The 23,240-nt window shown below is 42.8% G+C and overlaps 2 protein-coding genes and 4 non-coding genes across 6 annotated transcripts; 2 read left to right on the plus strand and 4 right to left on the minus strand.

Annotated features, from left to right (window-relative positions):
- Window positions 1-1,462: 1,462 nt before the first annotated feature.
- Window positions 1,463-1,535, minus strand: Trnat-ugu (transfer RNA threonine (anticodon UGU)). The gene has a single exon. It is a non-coding gene; the product is annotated as a tRNA-Thr (tRNA).
- Window positions 1,536-3,631: 2,096 nt separating this feature from the next.
- Window positions 3,632-3,704, minus strand: Trnat-ugu (transfer RNA threonine (anticodon UGU)). The gene has a single exon. It is a non-coding gene; the product is annotated as a tRNA-Thr (tRNA).
- A 2,655-nt stretch (window positions 3,705-6,359) lies between these two features.
- Window positions 6,360-6,431, plus strand: Trnat-cgu (transfer RNA threonine (anticodon CGU)). The gene has a single exon. It is a non-coding gene; the product is annotated as a tRNA-Thr (tRNA).
- Window positions 6,432-6,834: 403 nt separating this feature from the next.
- On the minus strand, window positions 6,835-6,907 carry Trnat-ugu (transfer RNA threonine (anticodon UGU)). The gene has a single exon. It is a non-coding gene; the product is annotated as a tRNA-Thr (tRNA).
- A 2,522-nt stretch (window positions 6,908-9,429) lies between these two features.
- Window positions 9,430-13,944, plus strand: LOC136442989 (uncharacterized). Its single transcript, XM_066440033.1, has 6 exons — window positions 9,430-9,626; window positions 10,819-10,980; window positions 11,695-11,832; window positions 12,635-12,763; window positions 13,656-13,730; window positions 13,850-13,944. Exons 1-6 carry the CDS (start codon window positions 9,434-9,436, stop codon window positions 13,942-13,944), a joined length of 792 nt encoding a protein of 263 aa, XP_066296130.1. The 5' UTR covers window positions 9,430-9,433.
- A 4,115-nt stretch (window positions 13,945-18,059) lies between these two features.
- On the minus strand, window positions 18,060-22,400 carry LOC136442991 (collagen alpha-1(I) chain-like). The gene is made up of 6 exons (XM_066440034.1): window positions 22,223-22,400; window positions 21,453-21,590; window positions 20,486-20,614; window positions 19,878-19,898; window positions 19,637-19,724; window positions 18,060-19,082 (listed from the first exon to the last, which is right to left on the minus strand). Exons 1-6 carry the CDS (start codon window positions 22,398-22,400, stop codon window positions 18,191-18,193), a joined length of 1,446 nt encoding a protein of 481 aa, XP_066296131.1. The 3' UTR covers window positions 18,060-18,190.
- Between the last annotated feature and the right edge of the window lie 840 nt (window positions 22,401-23,240).

Raw genomic sequence — 23,240 nt, forward strand, 5'->3', positions numbered from 1 at the left:
TTAAAATTTAAAATGAAATGATACAGTTACTGTGATAGGAGGGTATATGATATCTAAGACTTCCAAAATGCATTTAAGACTCTGGAAATCATAATGCCGGTATTTCACCATATGCATCACATGTTTCAAAAGCTTCTACATAGTTATCACACACATGTACATGTAGAACACTGCGATGTGAACAATTAATGTAGTTATTGTGAACAAGAAATGTCAGAAACAGTTTACTTTCAATCAGCAAATCTTGCATTTGACTGCTCTACAAATTTTTCAAATGAAAAATTGTTTATTCCTTGTTTGTGTTTATGATAACGTTGAGTGATTGCTTCTGTTGAAAAGGTTTCTGCCCCCCACCCCCCTATACACATACTTGATGTAACAGGTGCAATGATCTGTGAAATTGATTACAGGTTTGCGATAGCAAAGCCTGTTCTGTTTTTGAACTTTTGCTTTTATTCCACAGAGCCAGTAATTTTATACACTGTATAACTGTACTTCAATCGTGAGTACTAACACAGTATTGTTGACAATGACATCGAATATATCTTACAGTATTAAGCATAAAGCATTCTAAGTCTTTGGTTCCAATGATATGTTTCAATTGAAATGTAATGCTGACGCTTCCAATAGGAATTGGACATGCACAGTTTTAGAACCATTTTTTATGATTTGTGATTAATAAAACATGCTTTGTGCAAGCAGATATGTGTGTGTGTGTGTACATGGTTTGATGCTATCCAAACTGATGTATGCTTTCTTTGGAAGTTTGTAAGAATATGATGAAGTTGTATACTTGCTTGGAACTTTTTGTAAAATACATGTAGATTCTCAGTTATCCAGAGAATGATTGTTGCAGTTGGCTTTGGAAATACTTCTTTTTCCTGCAGCCTTTAAAGGCACTCAATGTAAGATTTAGACAATGTCTGAAGTATTTTTTTTGGGGGGGGGGGGGGTATTTCTTGACATATAAGTAGAATTAAGACTTTAGCATTGCAAAGCGGTATTTAGGGAGTGAACATGCAGCTTCATTGGATTGTATTTAGCGTGGGAAAGCCATAATTTTTTTTTTTAAACCAGGCTGGTGTGTATTTGGTACCACCAAAAAGTCTGGACCTTGGTTCGTTTCTTTTTGCGCTGTTTTTAAATGCTGAAAATATGAAATAATGATGCATATGTGATTAAAAGCGTTAATAATTGTAAATATTAAACATGGGGATTATGTTATTCTAAATATTTTTACTTTTGCAACCAAAATCTTGCGCAGAGCCCCTTTAATACATTCAATAAGTTAGACTTGAAAAAAATGTTTTTGAGAGAATAAAGGGATTTAAGATGCGTGTTATGATAAGCCATGAAAACCACATTTACCCGTAGGTGTAACCAATGATATATGACATCAAACCTCCTTGATGACATTCAATTTCTGCACAAATTTGTATAATATATCATAGTAAAAGATAGTAGCCCCCTGTGAGATTTGAACTCACGACCCCTGGTTTACAAGACCAGTGCTCTAACCCCTGAGCTAAGGAGGCGTGCTTATTCAATATCCGCTTTGTACATTTAAAACTAAAACAGGATTAGCCCGTGTCACGCCAACAGCTGACAACAAACCCATTTGAGAGGTGAAAAATCGATGCGCTGACGTCATCGCGACCTCCAGGAGGCCGCATTAGTATGCATGACGTCACTGTGACGTAAATTTCAGACGACCTGGCAACGAGGACACCGCAGTTGCCCAAGTTCATGACATGCCGCCTTAAAATGTTGACATGATACAACAGGGACAACATTAATATGAAGAATATTGATTTTTCTTGCTCCTAATTTGATTTTGGCGACTATTATGATGTATGAACGAATGTCGTGCTGTCCTCTGATTTGTTCGGGACATGTTGAGGCGTTTCGTTGGTACACCAAATATGCTGAAAAATCATTTCAGCTTAACTACGTTTTGAGGAATTCAAGCAAATCAACTGAGCTACATTGAGTGTAATAATTTCATTTAATGATGCGGAAATACTACTATAGCTGAGTTAGAACACACCAGAGGTATTTTGCGTAGACAAGCGGGCGGGGACATTTGATTCTACAATGTATTTCAAATTGTGCGCTTAAAAAAGACAATAGGATTTTGGGGTAAAGAAAATCAGTCTATACAAGGAAAAGAAACATAACCTTCAGCTAACATGAATAAATGGCTGGAATTGATTTTCAAGCCGATAGGAAATACGCGCACCGCTAGCTTAATTGCGTACACAACCTATCAAATCGCCCTCAAGTGTAGCAAGCCGAATCTAACATTGCTCGCAGCTTGGAGATTAGGCATGGGGTCGAAGCACACGCCTCTAAACTTGAACTTCACCAGTCTTTTAATGCGTTTCTAGAAAGTTTGCCAGCTAAAAGCGAATACGATAAGGTATTAGTATCTTTCAATATCTACTTAAGTAAGACAATGGGACTGGTGTGACCTATTTTTGTGGCATATACGAAAGAAAACAATGTAAATGACGTATTTCATCTTCTGCTTGTCTTCTTCTTCTTCTTCTTTGGCAGTCCAGTCTCGGAAGACTATCTGTGCGCCTCTGGATCCGGAGTTCTGTTGTGACTTCTGATGTGGCTTAAGAGTCCAGCTCTGGATTTGCACACCCTGTTGCACGCACTGCATGTGTGCTGTGTGGTTAGAGGTGCATTTAGTGCTACAGTCTTTTGCTGTCTCCGTTTCTCTGCTGCAGCTTCTCCCCTTCTCTTGTCTGCTTCCATGACACCATGGGGCACAACTCGGCGCCGGGCTGTTCTGTCCTCAGCCTGCACTTCCCATGTGTCTGTTGAGATGTCACACGCCTTCATGTCTCTCTTGCAAGCGTCCTTAAACCGTAGTGCTGGACGGCCAACACGTCTGGAGCCAATGGCCAGTTGCCCGTACAGAACATCCTTCGGAATCCTTCCGTCCTCCATACGCCTGACATGTCCCAGCCAGCGAAGACGACGTTGGCTGAGAATGGAGTAGATGCTCTGTATTTTTGCTTGTTGCAGGATGACACTGTTGGGTATCTGCTTGTCTACTGATATTTTTATTCCTACTTCTAATTCTTAGATTATATGCAGAACATCTCCCAAGTGTTGAAGCCTCTTTGCGACCTTTTGCCATTTCCACATTCACGAAAAAAAGATCGAAATTTAGCAATTTGACGGTCATTCGTAAAATTTTCTCGCAGCGGTCAAAAGTAGTACTGCAGGTTAGGCTCTGGTAGGGGGCACAATTTCTATTTCTTTCACTTAACCGTCACCGCACGCAGACATCTATGACATTTCTTGATTTACTCCGCTAAAATAGATAAGAACCAGTGAAAAGATTTTATACATTCTCACGTTTTAGATCCGGTAAAAAAAAAGAACAAAAAATCGTGAAAATGATATGATGTGATGGGGTATCAAAATATAAGTTTTTCAAGGTTTTTTGTCCATTTACATTTTCGGTCTGTGATAATCTTTTTGTATCGTTGATTACAAAAAGGCAATTTTAAAGCTGGTCGTCTAAAGCATTACTTGTACATAAATGACAAAAACACGTACATTACTAGTATATTCTCAAATATCAGTGGGAAATGAAAATTTATTCAAAAATTGTAGCCCCCTGTGAGATTTGAACTCACGACCCCTGGTTTACAAGACCAGTGCTCTAACCCCTGAGCTAAGGAGGCTCACAATTTCCACTGAAAGTATGTAGTTTTTTAGCCTATAGCGTAACAATACGCGTCTCGCTCAAAAGCCTGGACAAATACACAAACAAAGTGCCCCTTAACGGTCGATGTATGCATCCGGCTCTGCGCAGCTGACACCAAGGGACTTTAACCTTTAGCACACTAAGGTAGCCGTTTGGCGCCCAATTCTCTATTGGTTATGGGGTTAGGCAGCTGGGAGAAGGTTAAACTTAAATCCTGGATATTCAACCTCAGCAAATTTGAAAACACTTCTTAGCAAGTTTTATGACGTGTGGTGATCATTTTAGATGCTAGTACCCGTATCTAACGCGATAGGGATAGGAATTAAGAAAGCATTTTATATTTTTGGGTGGACGGCGGCCATAGGCAAACTAGTCTGTATAACGCAAACTCCAGCTGTCCGGGGGTTTCTCTCCCCTCCCGGGCCCCTCTTGGGTTGCGAGGCGGTTACAGGGCGGCGAGCGGTCACAGGAGGCTTGATTGAATTCAGGCTATCGTCAAACGTTATAGTACCTAGTTTTGTAGTTACAGTATTGTAGACACATGTACTGTAGGTATTGTCGTCGTTGCTTTTAGACGTGTATATGTGTGTATGGGCCTTTGAGCCTGAAGCATACAATGAATATAAATGAATAGATAGGCCGCTCACAAACATAACTCTACTCACAATTATAGTAAACAAGGTCCCTCAAAGTATTTCTGCTTCAGCAAATAAAACTCTACAAAACACAGGTTTAACAAAACGTACAGTTTATTGAAATATATTTTTTTCAACATTTATTGACGTGAGACATATTGTAAATGCAAAATGTTCGCAGGGATTTGATTTCGCGGTAGGGAGAAAATGGAGTGTTCGCGGTGTTTTTGAGTTCGCGTTTGAAACAATAGTAGCGCTACAGTCACGCAATGGAACGGCTTTTCGCGGTGGTTTTAAGCTCGCGGTAAATAGTAGTTCACCGCGAAAACCGCGAACTTAAAACCACCGCGAACATTTCTGCATTTACAGTACTCTGTTACAGTGCGTTACTTTTTAGCGTGAAGACAACACAGTGTTGCAGTACCGGTTTTCCTTCTTCGACTTTATAATGCGGGACTTTTGTCTTTTGAGATTGCGGATTGCAAATAAAGAACAATGAACGTTAGGACACACATCGCGTTCGAGAACATACACTGAACTATATATATAGTGGTTATGGAAAAATAATTTTCTAGTGGTTATGATTTTATACGTGACGCAGTAAAGTCTTGCAGAGGACGTTGTGACATAAAAGGGGCAGGAATGAATTGGAACAAATGATTCAATACGCCAAAATAGTTACTCAAGCAACTGGATAAGATTTTGAAACAGTCAGACGTTTCAGACAGCATCCGCTATCTTTCGTCAGTGACTAAAGACAGGTCTGGTAGAATTAGGATTTTGTACCAAATGATTCAATAGTATTTATTCCTTCTTCGTGTACCAAAATGACTTGTTTCATCCTTAACGCATCTGACAATATAACGAGTGAAGTAACGTTATCCTACAATGACAAGATTTAGGTACCCTCGGTAATATAAAATCTGCTTAGAATTTTGAAGAAGGTTAACTTTTATTTCTTAGGCCATGTTGATTTGATTATATGGATGACATCCTCTGGGAACACCAAAACTGATGCGAGCGTGTGTTTTTTTTTTGGCAAAAAAACAATTCGCATTTATTATGAGATCAAGGTGGTCAGGAAGGTTGAACAAAACTGAACACACAGAATATGGTATACCGGATATATATATATGGCCTCCGTCGGTCAGTATTGACCATGGTAAAATCCTAATTCACAACAGCTCTACAGCATCGACTGGCTAAACAGCCCTATACGAGAATGGCAGTCTCTGCCACAAAAATCACATCTGTAAGCTGACTCAGTTCTGTTGCAAAGCTCTTTTCTGCGGATCCGCTTTTCTTCTGCACTGTGCATCAGTGAGTGGATAATATAATATACCGGATAATAGATTATTAATTTTTGTTCTTCTACATCTTCTTCTTAGACTTTGGCATTCTACGACATTAGTATCTGCTTTCCGACGGATTTTTTTACATGTGCAATATATAGAATTTTTTTCACTTTGCAGCAGTTTTCTATGATTTACAATATGGGCGAGAACTCCTTTTTTTGGATGGACGAAAATTGATGCTCACGCGGAGTGTCATCCATATAATTAAATCAACATGGCCTAACTTGACCCAAACATGAGAAGAAGTTGCATGTGGTATACAAGATGTAAAGCGAATTCACGAAAATGTTAGGCTTCCTCGCGAAACAGCGGTACCCACCAATAAAAACGGGAATCGAATAGGGCTGCTTTACATAATGCGTATGTGACATTCATGCCACGACAGCTGTTGTCGGAAAAAAAAAACAATATATTGATTGATAGAATAGCAAGCAAAGTGTATGATCATGAACATTTGGGTTTCCTGAATTCACTCCGGTATCTAACATCAAAAACCTTACATACTAAATCCAAAATTAACAGTGAAAACAATTATTTCTATATGGTTTGATCAAAACCCCTTTTTTGCTAAAACGTCGCTTCGTGTTTATAACATTATGTACAGAGATAAAGCTCCATAAAAAGGTCTATATGTTATCTGAAGCCACCTTAGCTCAGAGGTAGAGCACTGGTCTCGTAAACCAGGGGTCGTGAGTTCGAACCTCACAGGTGGCTGACCATCTTTTTTTGTCTCCTAAATCCCAGCAAGGAGATTGAAAATAGATATACCCGGCCAATGTACAAGTGAAAGAAACTCTGAAGTATCTTTGAACAGCGCGCGCAAAAGTTTCATAACAAAAACACATAGTAACAGTAACTATGCCTTGTACTTGTTCAAGATATGTTAGACTATTTACTAAATGTCTACAATTTCATCTTGGTTTCATCATCTACGTTGTCTGTGACTTAGTGGGACGAAGACGTTTGATGCAAATCTCCGACTTCACTAAATATTTGATACAAAAAAAGATTCTTTCAAAAATAGGTAAACACGCGAGGTTACTCAGGTGACCTTGGCAGCTAAAATCTGTGCATGTCCATCATGCGAAATATAGATAAACACAGTGTAAAATAATTCAGCCCCCTGTGAGATTTGAACTCACGACCCCTGGTTTACAAGACCAGTGCTCTAACCCCTGAGCTAAGGAGGCGCGGGTATGTACACAACCATTGTAAACTGTTTTGAACTGTTCCCTGGTAACGTCGGGCGTTTAAAGTATGACGCACAAAAGGTGTATGTTTGGGAAACGCCCAAGATTTGGCAACGCAGTTAGTTGGCTCGCTAGACCGAATGAATGCCGTGCCCTTTAGAACTAGGTCACACTGCCCTTTAAAAGAAGCAAGTCGATCTTATCTATACTTGAACAACCTGTATTGTTGACTGGGAAAGGATTCAACAAGGAAAATATAGTAAGAAAGAAAATAGACATTTACATACATGTAACCTCCATTCAATTAATCCACCGGGTAAAATAAATCCGCCACTTTGAAAAAACAGTGGGTTTGTGATATATATAGTGCAGCACCCCCCAGGTATGCACAGTTTATATACTAGTATACAGGAGCGCATTATACTGGGGGACATTGGGTTAGAGATCTGTTTGGGCGTATCTTTTCAGTGTGGCGGAATTATGTACCCTGGTGTAATTATGTTAGTAGATGTTACATAATAAAGGAAGTATAGAAATAGCAAAATGAAGACGGCTATAGTTACCTTGGGCCCTGTTCATTGAACAGCGTAAAGATTAGGAAAGGATACATACAGGTGGTGGTGGTGTTTATCAAACTGCTATCCCCTCGCCCTTTTCCCTACTAAGTGTACCCATTATCAAATCACTGTAATTGTACTTCTGCTTTATCACCATTACCCGTACACAGCTTGTAAGAGCATTTATAAACGTACAATACATGTATTTCATTCATTATTTGTGTTGTTATTCAACATTTGCAGGAATGTTAACCGTCACTGAGGGGCCGGAAGAAAACGCGGAGAGCCTATGAGAAACAAAATTGATGCCATTACAAACAAACAAATTAAACAAAACAAACAAACAAATAAACACAACATTAAGAATAATGAAGCTAGTGGGAGAACGCAAATAACTGACAATAAGTTGTTAACAGACTCACTGAAGTATCAACCTCGCTTCACAACATTGCGCTGGAAAAAGCGGTCGCGAATCTTCCCTTTTACTTCTCTACCACTCTACATTCTTTGTTGTCCAATAAACGTCGTTACGCTCGAACGTTCGGACACGTGACCGTTTGTCTAAGGAACGAAGGTGTTCTTAAGAACGCCAACACAAGGGATGACCTGAAGTCAATGTCAACATTGTTTTCGTGGGAGGGGTGCGCGAAGAGTTGTTTCATTTTTCTTTTCTTTTTTCGTCCGTGCAACCTTGAAAAATATAAACACAACCCATTTGCGCATATGGTGGTGAAGTAATTTCCACAGCAAGGTTTCTCCCTTGTCGATCGTTGCTGTATTTCTTGGTTATGCTTTGACCCATCTCCCCTTCACCATAAAACTTTGTGGTATGACCCTAGCAACGCTTTCGGTTTCGTACATAACAACACAGTGTGAGCATCGCTGTCTTGGGTACCATCCAGAGATGTACTGCCGCACATCAGCTGTTGTTGTTGTTGTTGTTGTGTGGCTGATTCTTGTATCGTCATCAACAGGAGAGGATCTTTTTACCGGTAACGTTAACATATTCAAAATTCAAAACGTTTACATCAAGATTGGTCTCTACCCGACTCCGTAGGTTTCTAGAAAAAGTATTAATGATTGGCCAAATAGACTAGATAATGCATCAGACGCCATAAAGTAGAGCCTGCAACTTACTTTCTGGCAACATATTGAGTTTGGTAGAGTCTAAATGATTACTTGAGGTTATATTTCAGTAGCGTTTGTGTGTGTGTGTGTGTGTGTGTGTGTGTGTGTGTGTGTGTGTGTGTGTGTGTGTGTGTGTGTGCGTGTGTGCGTGTGTGTGTGTGTGTGTGTGTGTGTGTGTGTGCGTGTGTGTGTGTGTGTGTGCGTATGTTGGTGAACAAGACAACACGAGAACGGCTGGATGGATTGGTTTCATATTCAGTGTGATGGTAGGGTCTGACAAAAACTGAAAATTATTAGATTTTTGGGCCCCTAGTGGCTTTCCTGAGTACTGCAGCCGAACTTCTATCCATCTACTAGTATCTATCCATCCATCCATCCATCTATGATGAATGCCCCCCCCCCCCTCCTTTGGTTCACTGGACTTTCGACTATTGCTATCCTCTGCCTGTGGGTTTAAGATAAGGGTTTCCGAGTCAAAAATGCTCATTTCAAAGTAATACTGACTGTCATATATGATATGCATGTATTCAAAATGATTGTGAAACATAGACACCACACCATTTCAGATTGTACGTCACAAAAGTAGTAATATTCAGTTGACATACCCGATGACGAATGATGATCTCAATGTCGCGAGACTATGATGACTATATATCGATGATTTGACATATATTCCCTTTTTTTCTTAGATTGTGCCGCTGTGCGTTTGGAAGGGACTCTACTAAACCAGGATCCTAGATTTGTCAAAACGGTCTTTACCGTCTACAATATCACAGACAAATCCTTAAATGGTCAGCCCGTTTTTGCCGGCAACTGTACAGATGCTACAAAATGCTACAAAATGTATCTCGTCTACGTATCTGACGTTGGCCAATATGGAGGCTATTGGTGTTTCGGAGGATCCATCGGCCTTGACCAATGTCTCATGTTTGGGAAGGGACCGGTTGGTCAGCACCCAACGAAGATGAAGCAGATTTATGATGTCGATGGGGACGTAGATCGTCTTAACCCAGATGTTTACCTCGTCTGCAATGGTAGGTTTAATTCACCCTCCTTAAAGCAGGATACCCTATCGCTCGATTCGTCGTTAGCTCGCTCGCGTAGGGACCCTGCTCTTCAGCGACGGTTAACACGGTTCTGGCGCCGTCGCCATCAAAACAGCTTCAACCAATCAGAGGGTTTGCTAAGCTTCATCTCAAGCAAAGGTGCAAAGGACGCTGGGAAGCTATCAACCAATCAGGTTACGTCTCACATCGTTACTTTAAGTTCAGAACAAATTAACCACCAAATAAGGATAGCTCATTTGTTATTCATGAGCAACTGTCAGTAACGGCGCCAGAACCGTGTCTACCGGCGCTGAAGAGCAGTGCCCCTACGCGAGGGAGCCAACGACGAATAGAGCGATAGGGATCCTGCTTTAAGGAGGGTGGTTTGATTATCACCTCCATGAAATGTGTCATGAAGGTTATATTTTCAGTTGAGTTTATCTGTCTGTCTGTCTGTCTGTCTGTCTGTCTGTCTGTCTGTCTATGAACAAGATGACTCAAGAACGGCTAGATGGATTGGTGTCATATTTGATGTGATGGTAGGGTTTGACAAAACCTGGAAATGATTAGATTTTGGGCCCCTAGCGGCTTTCCATGGTAATGCAGTGAAACGTCCTGTATCTCGTGTTCTGAACATGCTATGCATGGCCATAATGTTTAAGTGGTAGATAGACCTCATCCTTGGGAGAAAATTATGTAAGTTTGGGCCCCATAGCTGCTAGTTTAGGAATTGCAGGGGCGTTTTGGTCAAAATTTATACCATGTTACACCTGGCTGTAATTAATCTGAAGGGTACTCGGGAGGCTATCAGAATATTGATGCTGTATATTGCAAGTCAATGTTGTTCAAGGTCAAGTTGGCAATGCAGTAACGTTCTTTGATTCTGAAAAATATTATTAGCCGAATCAGAATACTCTCCTTCGGGTTTGTGTATGACTTTAAATTACGAAACCTACGTACCTTTAGGACATACCCCCCCCACCTCCGTCAAAACGTAGAAATGTTAAATAAAAACCTAAAAATGTAGATATTTGACGAACATGTGCATCCACTCTCTCATTGGCCGAGCCGATAATTGCCATGCTGCCATTGGTTGAACTGATAAGTGTGATGGACAATCAGAACTGGTCCAATACACTACCAACACGAACTTAAATAGTATTGTTTCGTGGCCACACAGAAACGGGGTGGCTCCCGTGGAACTCGTGGGGTCCCTGCTCGGTGACATGCGGCAAAGGAGTGCGGTCCAGGACGAGAAGTTGCCAAGAGTCTGCCAAAAAACCCTGTCAAGGGGGTGCCGAGGCAGGGACAGAAACCTCTGACTGCACGGTGGACTGTGAGGGTAGGTCGAGTTTTTTTTATTATTATTATTATTTTTTATTCAAAGAGAACATTAAATAATACAAAAAACGACGGCGGACTCAAGTTGTACTCACTTTATATTCTCGCCACCATTTGTACATTATGGAAAATAAAATGTTTGACAAGACGCTAAGATGAATGAATGAATATGTAAATACATATAACAAATGCCTAGTTTAAGCGTGAGTCCAAACTTCCCTCCCAGAGAAAAAAAAAAGCAGAAAAGACACGTTTTGTTGCTGTGATGTCGTCTTGTGTGGCTAAGATGATTTTACAGTTGATATCAGAAGAACATAGCAAACTACCACGTAGAATTATAAGTTGTTTAAAGTTGTCAGAGAGCATGTGGAAATTAACTGTGTGTCCAAAAATCCCAGGAAGCTATAAAGAGTTATACATGTGGTTCTAGATGCCTTGTACAAAAAGTTATTCTATTCACACCTACGTTTCGGCGCCTTCCTCGGAGTAATTCTGACTGGTACACTGCGTACAGATGCGGTCCCAAACGTTTCTGTAAGCAGCGACGCCTATAGCTGCAGTGCAAAGTGAACCAGTCAGAGGTTGCTTTTATAGAAAATCATGGGTCTTTAACAATTTAATACTGCTGATATTTTCTTCAGCTATGCCGCTGGTCTAATGCCCCATGGATACAACACACACTCACATGACCTCATCGCAATGTTTCCTCGCGCAGGCGCAGTAGAGGTTCAGTCACTGGACGTTCCTGCCGGCGCGACCATCAGACTCGACTCTCTGGCTGAAAACGTGCTAGCGGAGAACGCAGAGGGCGCCGTAGTCTGGCAGAAAGATGGGGAACCCCTCAAACCCACGGGTAAAATATGGTCCAAAAGGCATCACTTTGCAAGTCAATCAATCAATCAATCAATCAATCAATCGTTTAGTTGGTTGGTTGGTTGGTTGGTTGGTTGGTTGGTTGGTTGGTTGGTTGGTTGGTTGGTTGGTTGGTTGGTTGGTTCATTGGTTGGTTGGTAAGATGTCGACTAGATATTGTAATCCTCCCAATTTTTTTAACGATCTCGCTCAATGCAACCTAGGCCGTAGGGGGGCAATTGTAATTGAAGTGATTGATTTAAACTGAATGTGATTGGTTTAAACTGAGTGAGAGATAACGGTGTATGTTTGTTTTGAGGGTTTGTAGGTTATAATCGGGGGAAAATCAATTCTGTATCTGTATAGCCGGTATAGCCACCCTTCGTCGTAACACATCAGCTTCGAAGGCACGCTCACTCATAAATGAATGTACTTTACGAAACGTAGAATTCGTCCTTTTGATTTGAATTTACTCCTGACATGCCAACAACAACAAAGTGATCCACATTTGTCACGTGTAACATAAGCATCGTATTCAGACAATGAAGTTGGTGTAAAGATAGTTGTAATCACTTTTGTTCCCTATAATGCAACCTAAGCAATATTAAGGCGTTGAAAGTCGCATTTTCAAAATCAATTTTCTAGTGATTTCTATCCATAGTAAGTTTGAATAACGCTATCCCATTGCATATCGACCATCATGGAGCAAAGATGCGATGTCGTTGTGTGGTGGGAACTCATTGAAAATCTGAGCACTTGAAAATTTGAATTAACGAACCTTTAACGATATTTTCTCCCGTCAGGCCACGCGCATGTGGTGGAGAAGAACTTGCTCCAAGTGGCGGGTATGACCCAGGAGGATGTTGGGATATATGTCTGCAGGGGACACAAAGGACAAACCAAAGTGATGACCACCATGGTTATCCTCAAAGGTGACTTAAAGGAACCCCAAGCAATATTAGTTAAAGTTGAAATCCTCCCACACCATAAGATGTCTACGGTGGTGCCCATCTCCGTTTCATAGCCCTGGGGCACACTGTGGTGCAATCACTGTAGCAGGGGGCTCATCCACTGGCAGTGGAGTGTGTTTAACTTCCATACTGTTTCAGAAGCATGTATCATTTTTATAAAGTCTTTGGTGTGATTCAATGCGCCTCTTGTTCAGAGGTGTCCTACCCGGGAGTTGAACTCGGGCCTTCTGGTTCCAAGTAATCAGAATGTGGTGAGTAACAGAAGCGCAGACCATTACACCACAGGGACACCCGACTTAAAGGAAACCCAAGCAGTATTAGGGCCCGAAATTTTCTAATTTTGAAAGTCTATCTATTTATTAATTTCTATACATGATTAGTTCAAACAACACTATCACAATGTATAGCGACGTTCATGATGCATAAAATACGCTGTCGTTGTGATGTGAAAACTCACTGAATTCGAAAATCGTAGCCAGGGTTTTTGTAGGCTCATGATGATCATACGGCACGTTTTTGCGCGGTTTTAGAATGCTCAAAGTATGAAGTTATTACGCAAATGTATTAAACAGTGTTGATAGATGTCACTACCTTAAAAAATATCAGCATTGTTTCTTTTCCATTTTTGGGGCACTGACATTGCTGTGGTTGTCTTTAAATACGGACAGAAATTCCCCACTTGGATGTTACAGCAAGTTCCCTTTGTGTTAATCACGCCTAGTATGCCCAAGGAGGTTAAAACATTTTTAACCTCCTTGGTATGGCATGGTGTAAATTCATTGAAGTATAGATAATTACAATAAGTTAGCAGTGAATCATAGCGATTGACGTTTATCCTTTCAATTCATTCCAGTTGTGGCGGGTGCCGGTACTGGTGAGTACGTTTCGCCACATATTCGCCACTGCGTTTACCAATATGCAATGAAAGGTCAAGAAATCTACTATCAACACGTTATGTGTGTGTGTGTGTTTTATTGTTTTTCAAATTATATCAGTTGAGATGCTTTTCGCCTTTTCTTTATGTTGTGTTTTATTATTTTTTTTCAGTCAACATGCTGTTTGTGATTATTGCCGCTGCCACACCGCTCGGCCTGTTTTTCATACTGATGACATACTTTTTCCTGATGAAGAGAAAGCTGTGAGTATGCGGTTTGTATCTTCTTGTCATCCTCTTCAAAGCAGGGCCGCTATCGCTCGGTTCGTTACCTCGCGCAGGGGCCCTGCTATTCCAAACCGGTATTCTGGCTTCTGGCGACGTCACCACTAAAACAGCTTTCAGCCAATCAGAGGGTTTGCTCAAGCTCATCTTGAGCAAACCCGCAAAGGACGCTGGGAAGCTATCAACCAATCAATCAGGTTACGGCTTACATCGTTACTTTGGGTTCAAAATAAATCAATCGCCATTTGTGCCAAATAAGGATATAGCTCATTAATTCATGAGCAACTGTCAGTAACGTCGCCAGAAAATAAGCCAGAATACCGGCTTGGAATAGCAGGGCCTCTACGCGAGGTAACGAACCGAGCGATAGCGGCCCTGCTTTGATGAGGATGCTTCTTGTTGACCATATGGAATATGAAAAGGCCAATTGGCGTTAGCGAATATGTTACTTTTCAAAGGTATAGAACAACGTGTAAACTAGTCGTGTATGATGCAAGTGTAATAGACGACGACAAACGGGGTCCGTTTTTTTTTTTCAGGAAGAAAGAGAAGAAAGGCAAAGCAAATGCAGACAAGAAGAAGAAGAAAAACGCTGCCACACCGCTCGGCCTGTTTTCCATATTGATGACATACTTTTTCCTGATCAAGAGAAAACTGTGAGTATGCGGCTTGTATCTTCTTGTAGACCATACGGAATATGAAAAGGCGAATTGGCGTTAGCTGTGGTGCCATGCGTTACTTTTTAAAGGACTAAAAGAACGTGTAAACTAGCTAGATACCTGTGGTGTATGATGCATGTAATAGACGACGACGACAAACGGGGTCCGTTTGTTTTTCAGGAAGAAAGGCAAAGAAAAGGCAGACAAGAAGAAAAAGAAAGGTAAAACCTCAGACAAATCGGATGAGGAAGGAGGAACGAAGAAGAAAGGCAAGAAGGGAAAAGACGGATCGAGTAAAGGAAAGAAAGGCGCGAAGAAGGGGAAAGATGAAGCGCCGGGGCCACCTCCGGCTGACCCTGGGGCTCCGCCACCGGGTCCCGGTGCCCCGCCTCCACCGCCTGGTCCAGGGGCCTCGCCTCCGCCACCCGGTCCCGGTGCCCCGCCTCCGCCACCTGGTCCAGGTGCCCCACCTCCACCGCCCGGTCCCGGTGCCCCGCCTCCACCGCCTGGTCCCCGTGCCCCGCCTCCACCGCCCGGTCCCGGTGCCCCGCCTCCACCGCCTGGTCCAGGGGCACCTCCTCCACCGCCCGGTCCCGGTGCCCCGCCTCCACCGCCTGGTCCAGGGGCTCCTCCACCGCCTGGTCCCGGGGGTCCTCCGACACCACCACCACCACCTTAATAAGACAGACAGGTCCACCCGGTCCACCGTGGCCCACCAGTTCCATCTTCAGGTCCACCCAGGCCTCCCGGACCAGCTGGACCACCCGGTCCACCTTCAATACCACCTGAAGAAGCCCCCGGCGTCCGGCAAGAGCGCTGTAATGCAGTCCGGTCTGGGTGGACTTTTAGGATAAATCTTACAATATCACTATTCGATTCATATCTAAGGTTGAATGTCAAATGAAAGAAACGCTTTTGGTATGCTAAGATAAACATGTTTTTAACATATGACATGTGTTTTTCATTATATCAGAATGTTTGATACATGTAAATTGTACATTTGTTGCCAAACCACAAGGCAAGAAAATGTATTAAAACTATCATTTGATGGAAAAGCTGTTTACTCACTCATTTCCAAGGTCGTCGCCGTAGCGTTGTATGTAGGCATAGCGTGCAGTTACTAACACATATTCATCCAAGCACACTCATCTGTTCTTTGCAGCAGACGCTTTCCACCACGGTAGGCATAGCTTCACACCTTCCACAGGAGCACCCAAGATAAGTTGTACAAGAATCAGAGACTGGTAAGATCATACAATCGGCACAAAACCGATGAAAATAAAAACAACAGTATATTACATTTTGATTATGTCACAGCCCACGCGTTTTTGGCAACCGATCCGCTGAAATAGAATACATCAAGCTTAGCCCTCGTCTTTTTACACATTATCAACTTACTGTAAGCTGTATATTATTAGCAGGGAACAGAAAGTACGCTATATGGCATGAGCTGACATGCAGCGGAGAAGTTTGAGTGGAAGGAAGCTACACTGTACTGTACTGTATGCAGAGGCACGCATATTAATTCATTCACGTACACTTGAAGTAGAAATACGAAAAATCGACGCCAAAGTGATGTAAGCACAATAGATTCATTGTAAATCATTTCATTTCGTATGAAATATCCAAGAAAATCTGAACACAACTTGGTGGCCGAGAAAAACAATATAACCCTCCATCTTTTTCACGACGCTGGCAAGACTGATGCACAACGTGTATATATTCTGCAGCCTTCCCTAATTACGGTCTGTCCTCTGTTTTTGTATAAAAAAGAGAGAAAGAGAGAGAGACATCGTAAAAGCCGTCCATACCATTCAATATTTTGCAGTCGTTGCATGTCCGACCGCCTTCAACGTTTTCCCTCCTTCCACCCATGGCGCCGGGTTCCTCATCACTGCTGTCGACTCGTCCAAATAAGGCTCCAACCTTTGTACCGGTACTGTACCGTAAAAACTGATTAGGTACAGGTCCAAAATACCGGATCATGAAGTACCGGTACTGTACTGTACCGATATTGATTTACACCAAGTATGTGCTTATTTTGTGACTGATCTCCTGACCTCATGCAACACCAAACGTGACCAAAGTGATACCTTGGAACAACGTAACTAATATGCAACAGATCATTCAGGCAGGCTGTGAGTTTTGATAGCAAGGCCAAGGGAGTTTGGCGGTAGGAAACCTAATTATGTTCTTTGAATAAAGATACTGACATGTTGAAAACAGTTTATTGATGTTTCACTCATTATTGAAGAAGTTAAGAAGAACACATGTTAATTTTTCAAATTGTTCAGGTATACAGGAACAGGTCAGGACCAATACCTAAACCTCTGTACCGGTACCCGTACCTGATGTTACGTTTAGGTACGCAGCACTACTCAAACCCATATGGTTCAATGCTAACAGCTTCGGCCATCAGCTGATAAGGATAAAATGCTTCCTCAAACTCGACGCCGTCCGTGTTCGAAAATCGCTCTTCACTGTCCATCCTCTTCCGCTGACGTCACGGGGTCACGTGACGGGTTTCTTGGAACGCTGGCCTGGCATGACAAGACGAGCTTGACGCGGCGCGAAAACCACACTTTGGGAGGCCGTTAAAACTTTCCTTCTCCACCATCGGGTTTACAGTTAACTTCAAAGAGCTATGTTGCATGTACACTTTTGATACTTATATGCTTTTCAACTACATGTTGTGTATTTATTGAAGCGACAGCCACACTTAAATTTGACGGATTAATGAGAAAATGCTATGTTATGCCATATTGGTAAATAGCGGGAATTTGGTTCTTGCATCAGTCCGGTCGTTTAATATTATTTTGGCGAAAGTATGAGGTCGTGGAACTCTAGTTCAACCTATTTATCAATCGCAAAATATACGCTTAATTTTCTAGATATTTATAACGTACATTACAAGCCACTGCAACATATGTCTCGCTCAGACTGTTACAAATTAGAATTCCTTGCTAATTATCTCCATGAAAAATGGAAATGTTTTCATGGAGATATTGTTTTGAGCGTGTTTGCGTGTGTGTTTGTGTGTGTCAAGATACTTGTAGTCGGCATAACTCAAAAACGTCTGGATGGATTGTAATGATATATAGTATGTGGGTAGGTGTTGGGAGAACAAAGGTCAAGGTCGATTTTGGGCACCCTATTACGTGACACTAGAACTGCATTGGCGTTTTGGTCAAAATCTTCCATGGAAAATAACTGAACAAAGGAACGACAGATTTCCGTGTTATTTAATGTGCAGGTAACGTAGACAGAGATGTACACAATGAAATGCAAATTATGCAAATTGGAACTTTAGATATGAGGTCTCCAAACTCTTGTTTTGTCTGGTGACCCTTTCCTCCCTGGAAATTTTCAATGAGAGTCATTATTGTGACGACCCAATGAAATCTGTACTCTACGCAATAAAGATAGACCACCTGAATCATCTGATACACAAAGTATGCGCACTTGTGCCCAATCATTTTATTGAGGAATAGTTCCATAATGGCCATGGCTGCATCTATTAGCCGTTATGTTGTGACATTAGATATGAATCGAATAATGATATTGTAAGATTCATCCAAAAAGTCCACCCAGACCGGCCTGCATGGCAGCGATCTTGCTGGACGCCGGAGGCTTCTTCGGTTCTGGTTTGGGTGGACCTCTGCTTGGAGATGGACGTCCGGCCCCTGCAGACTTCAGTTTGACCGCTCCCAGCCCACTCAGGCCGCCGCCACCGCCGGAAGGCGGAGCCGGAGCGGGGCCGGCGGGAGGGGGCCCTGGTGGCCCGAGTGGTGGTGGACCCGGTGGGGGAGGTGCTGGCCCTGGGGGTGGGGGCCCTGGCCCTCCGGGAGGACCGGGTGGGCCAGGTGGTCCTGAAGGTGGACCGGGTGGGCCAGGTGGTCCGGGAGGCCTGGGTGGACCTGGTGGGCCAGGTGGTCCGGGTGGACCTGCAGGTGGACCTGGTGGACCAGGCGGTGGTGGTGCCCCAGGACCAGGCGGTGGAGGAGGACCCCCGGGACCAGGCGGTGGAGGAGGACCCCCGGGACCCGGTGGTGTAGGCGGGGCACCGGGACCAGGCGGTGGAGGTGGACCACCGGGACCCGGTGGTGGAGGCGGGGCACCGGGACCAGGTGGTGGAGGTGGACCACCGGGACCAGGCGGTGGCGGAGCCCCAGGGCCAGGTGGAGGCGGCCCGGGCGCTGCATCTTTTCCCTTCTTCGCGCCTTTCTTTCGTTTACTCGATCCTTTTTTTCCCTTCTTGCCTTTCTTCTTCTTTCCTTCTTCCTCATCCGATGAGGTGTCTGAGGTGTTACCTTTCTTCTTACCCTTCTTCTCTGCCTTCTGTTTGCCTTTCTTCCCTTTCTTCTTCTTTCCTTCTTCCTCATCCGATGAGGTGTCTGAGGTGTTACCTTTCTTCTTCTTACCCTTCTTCTCTGCCTTCTGTTTGCCTTTCTTCCCTTTCTTCCTGAAAAATAAACGGACCCCGTAAACATATGACACTTGTCGTCGTCTATCATGCATCGTGCACCACAATGATCTAGGTTACGCGTTGTTCTAATCCTTTAAAAACTAACACATGACGCCAATTCGCCTTTTGATATTCCATGTCTACAAGAAGATACATGCCGCCACCCTCATTAAATCAGGACCCCTATCGCTTCCACGTTAGCTCGCTCGCGTAGGGGCCCTGATCTTCAGCGACGGTAGACATGGTTCTGGCGACGTCACCCACCAAAACAGCTTCAGCCAATCAGAGGGTTTGCTAAACCTCATCTGAAGCAAAAGCGCAAAGGACGCTGGGAAGCCATCAACCAATCAGGTTACGTCTCACATCGTTACTTTAGGTTCAGAACAAATTGTCAGCCAAATAAGGATAGCTCATTAATTATTCATGAGCAACTGTCAGTAACGGCGCCAGAACCATGTCTACCGGCGCTAAAGATCAGGGCCCCTATGCGAGAGAGCTAACGTGGAGCGATAGGGGTCCTGATTTAATGAGGGTGCAAGCCGCAAACTCACAGTTTTCTCTTGATCAGGCAACAGCATGTCATCAGTATCAAAAACAGGCCGAGCGGTGTGGCAGCGGCAATCAAAAACAGCATGTTGACTGAAAAAGATAGTAAAACACAACCCATGATAAATACACGGCGAAAAGCATCTCAATTCTCAACTCATATGATTTGAAAAAAAAACAACACCCACATAAAGTGATGATATCAATGGCGCATGCGCATTGGAGTATGTGGCCAAACGTACTCACCAGTACCGGCTGCCGCCATAACTGGAATGAAATGAAAGAATAAACGTCAATGGTTATGAAAAGCATTCTTCATCAAGAGGAGTAAATCTTGACATGTTTGAAGATATGTGTTCACTGTTAACTTATTGTAATTATCTATACTTCAATGAATTTACACCATACCATACCGAGGAGGTTAAAGATGTTTTAACCTCCTTTGCCATACTAAGCGTGGTGAACACAAAGGGGACTTGCTGTAACACCCAAGTGGGGAATTTCTGTCCGTATTTAAAGACGACCAAAGCAATATTAGTGTCTAAAAAATGTAAATGAAACAATGCTGAAATCTTTATTATAGTGACATTCATTAACACTGTTTAGTAAATTTTCGTAGGAACTTCATACTTTGGGCATTTTAAAACCTTAGTTTCGCGAGCCTACAAATACCCTGGCGACGATTTTCAGTGAGTTCTCACATCACAACGACAGCGTTTTTTGGCATCATGAACGTCGCTATACATTGTTATAGTGTTCCTTGAACTAATCAGGTATAGAAATGAATAAATAGATGGACTTTCAAAATTCAAAATATTCGGGCCCTAATATTGCTTGGGTTTCCTATAAGTCACCTTTAAGGATAACCATGGTGGTCAGCACTTTGGTCTTTCCTTTGTTTCCCTTGGAGACGTATATCCCGGAATCCTCCTGTGTCATTCCTGCCACTTGGAGCATATTGTTCTCCACCACCTGCGCATGGCCTGACGGGAGAAAATATCGTTAAAGGTTCGTTAATTCAAATTTTGAATTGGAAGATAATGGTGCATGGCCCAGAGTTCATAGTTCAAACGTATCATAGGGAACAAAAGTGATTACAACTATCTTTACACCAACTTCATTGTCTAAATACTTATTTTACACATGACACTGAAAGTGATTACAACTATCTTTACACCAACTTCATTGTCTAAATACTTATTTTACACATGACACTGAATGTGGATCATCTTGGTATTCGGGACAACTGTGTTGGCTTGTTTGGAGTAAATTTTCAAAAGGATGAATTCTATGCCCTTTGGTAAAATAAGTCCACCCGTTTCGTACTGTACATTCAATTCTAAGCTGGTCTCATTTTGTTGCACACAACGTACAACCTCACAAGATAGCTTTAAACGTACACAGGTTATGTGTGGCTAGACTGGTATCTAAACCTGTTATTGTTGCCGAGTCTTTTTCGTCCTTTCCGCAAATATTTCGAAAGAGACTCCGCAGCTATAATGTTTAGATACCAGTCGTTCAGTTTTATATAACCAGCTGCCTCCACGCCGCGTGCCTGCGAAGCTGGTGTGTTACGACGAAGGGTGGTTATACCGACTATACAGATACAGAACTGATGATCTGCAATATCTAGTCGACATCTAACCAACCAACTAACCAATCAACCAACTAACCAATCAACAATCAACCAACCAACCAACCAACCAACCAGCCAATCAATCAACGAACCAACCAACCAACCAACCAACAAGCCAGCCAGCCGACCAGCCGATTGATCGAGTGGATGATTTGCAAAGTGATGACTTTCAGACCATATTTTACCCGTAGGTTTTAGGGCTTCCCCATCTTTCTGCCAGACCACGGCGCCCTCTGCGTTCTCCGCTAGCACGTATTCGGCCAGAGAGTCCAGCCTGAGGGTCGCGCCGGCAGGAACGTCCAGTGTGTGCACCTCTACTGCGCCTGCGTGGGAAAACATTGTGATGAGGTCGTGTGTGTGTATTCAATAGTTGTCAATAACTGTCATGTACGTTGCACTGCCTAACAAACCATGGATCGAGGGTTTAAACCCCTGGTATGCATTTTTTGTTTTCTTTTTAACATCCGTTGTTTTGTTTTTAACATTTTACAGGATCATCCTCAGAGTTGCGATTACATGTATATAGCATCCTGTGAACATTGGGAAAAAATCTTCTGAACCATTCTATATGATTATGCTCAAAGTTAGGGTAAGGACTACAACTTTGCTCCCCCCCCCCCAAAAAAAAAACACTACCAGCAGAGCTTTAACTCCTGTTGAATGACAAAATTTCTTCGCACACAACCAAGTGTTTTATTCACATCGCCGCTTCGGTGACCGCCTGCAGGGCAACCTCTGACTGGATCACTTTGAACTGCAGCTATAGGTGTCGCTGCGTACAGATACGTTTGGGACCGCATCTGTACGCAGTGTACCAGTCAGAATTACCCCAAGGAAGATGACAGGCGGTCACCGAAACGTAGGTGTGAATAGAAAACTCTAGATCTGTGTACAAGGACTCTTGCTATCCGGAACTATCACAGAGCCCCTGTTAATCTAATTAAACTCGACCTACCCTTACAGTCCACCGCGCAGTTTTCTGTCCCTGCCTCGGCACCCCCTTGACAGGTACCAAGAGAACACCCTCTCGTCCTGGCCCGCACTCCCTTGCCGCACGTCACTGAACAGGGACCCCACGAGTTCCACGGCTCTGTTGGTGTTGACACTGTAATAGACCAATCCTGATTGTCCATCACAATTAGCAGTTCAACCAATGACAACATGGCAATTATCGGCTCGGCCAATGAGAGAGCAGCTGCATATATTTGCATGTTTTAGGTTCTTATTTTGTATTTCTATGTTTTGACCGGCTGGGCTACGGGATCGGTCTTATCGGTACGTAAGTCAGTAATATAAGGCCACAGCAAGTACATTTCATGCATGACATCATCTACAGAATCCAGATCTAATGCGAGAGCGAACAAAAACACAACAAAACAAACAAGATGCCAAAATTTTCATCCTTCGAGTCTGTGTAGTTTTGCTTCATTCATTCCGTCCAATGTCTATATGTAAACGTGTTGAAGATGTTAACGTTACCGGTAGAGGGATCATCCCCTGATGTTGACGATACAAAAATCAACCACACAAAAACAGCAGCTGATGTGCGGTAGTACATCTCTTAAGGAGACCCAAGACAGTGGTGCTCGCACGGACCGTACTACATCTTTACTGTCTTGTTTAGCACGAAACCGTCAAAACGCGTTGCTAGGGTCATACCACAAAGTTTTATGGTGAAGGGGAGATAGGTCAAAGCATAACCAAGAAATACAACAACGATCGAAAAGGGTGAAATCTTGCTGTGGAAATCACTTAACTACTATATAGTTATAATATACAGAAATAGGTTATGCTTAATTTTTCCATGGTTGCACGGAATAAAAAAGGAAATAAAAATTAACCCACTCTTCGCGCACCCCTCCCACGAAAACAACGTTGACCTTTACTTCAGGTCATCCATTGAGTTAGTGTTCTTTAGAACACCTTTGTCGATTAGAAAGGGACAAACGGTCATGTCCGAACGTTCGAGCATA

Source organism: Branchiostoma lanceolatum, chromosome 10 (genome assembly GCF_035083965.1).
Source record: "Branchiostoma lanceolatum isolate klBraLanc5 chromosome 10, klBraLanc5.hap2, whole genome shotgun sequence".
NCBI classification, from domain to species: Eukaryota; Metazoa; Chordata; class Leptocardii; order Amphioxiformes; family Branchiostomatidae; genus Branchiostoma; species Branchiostoma lanceolatum.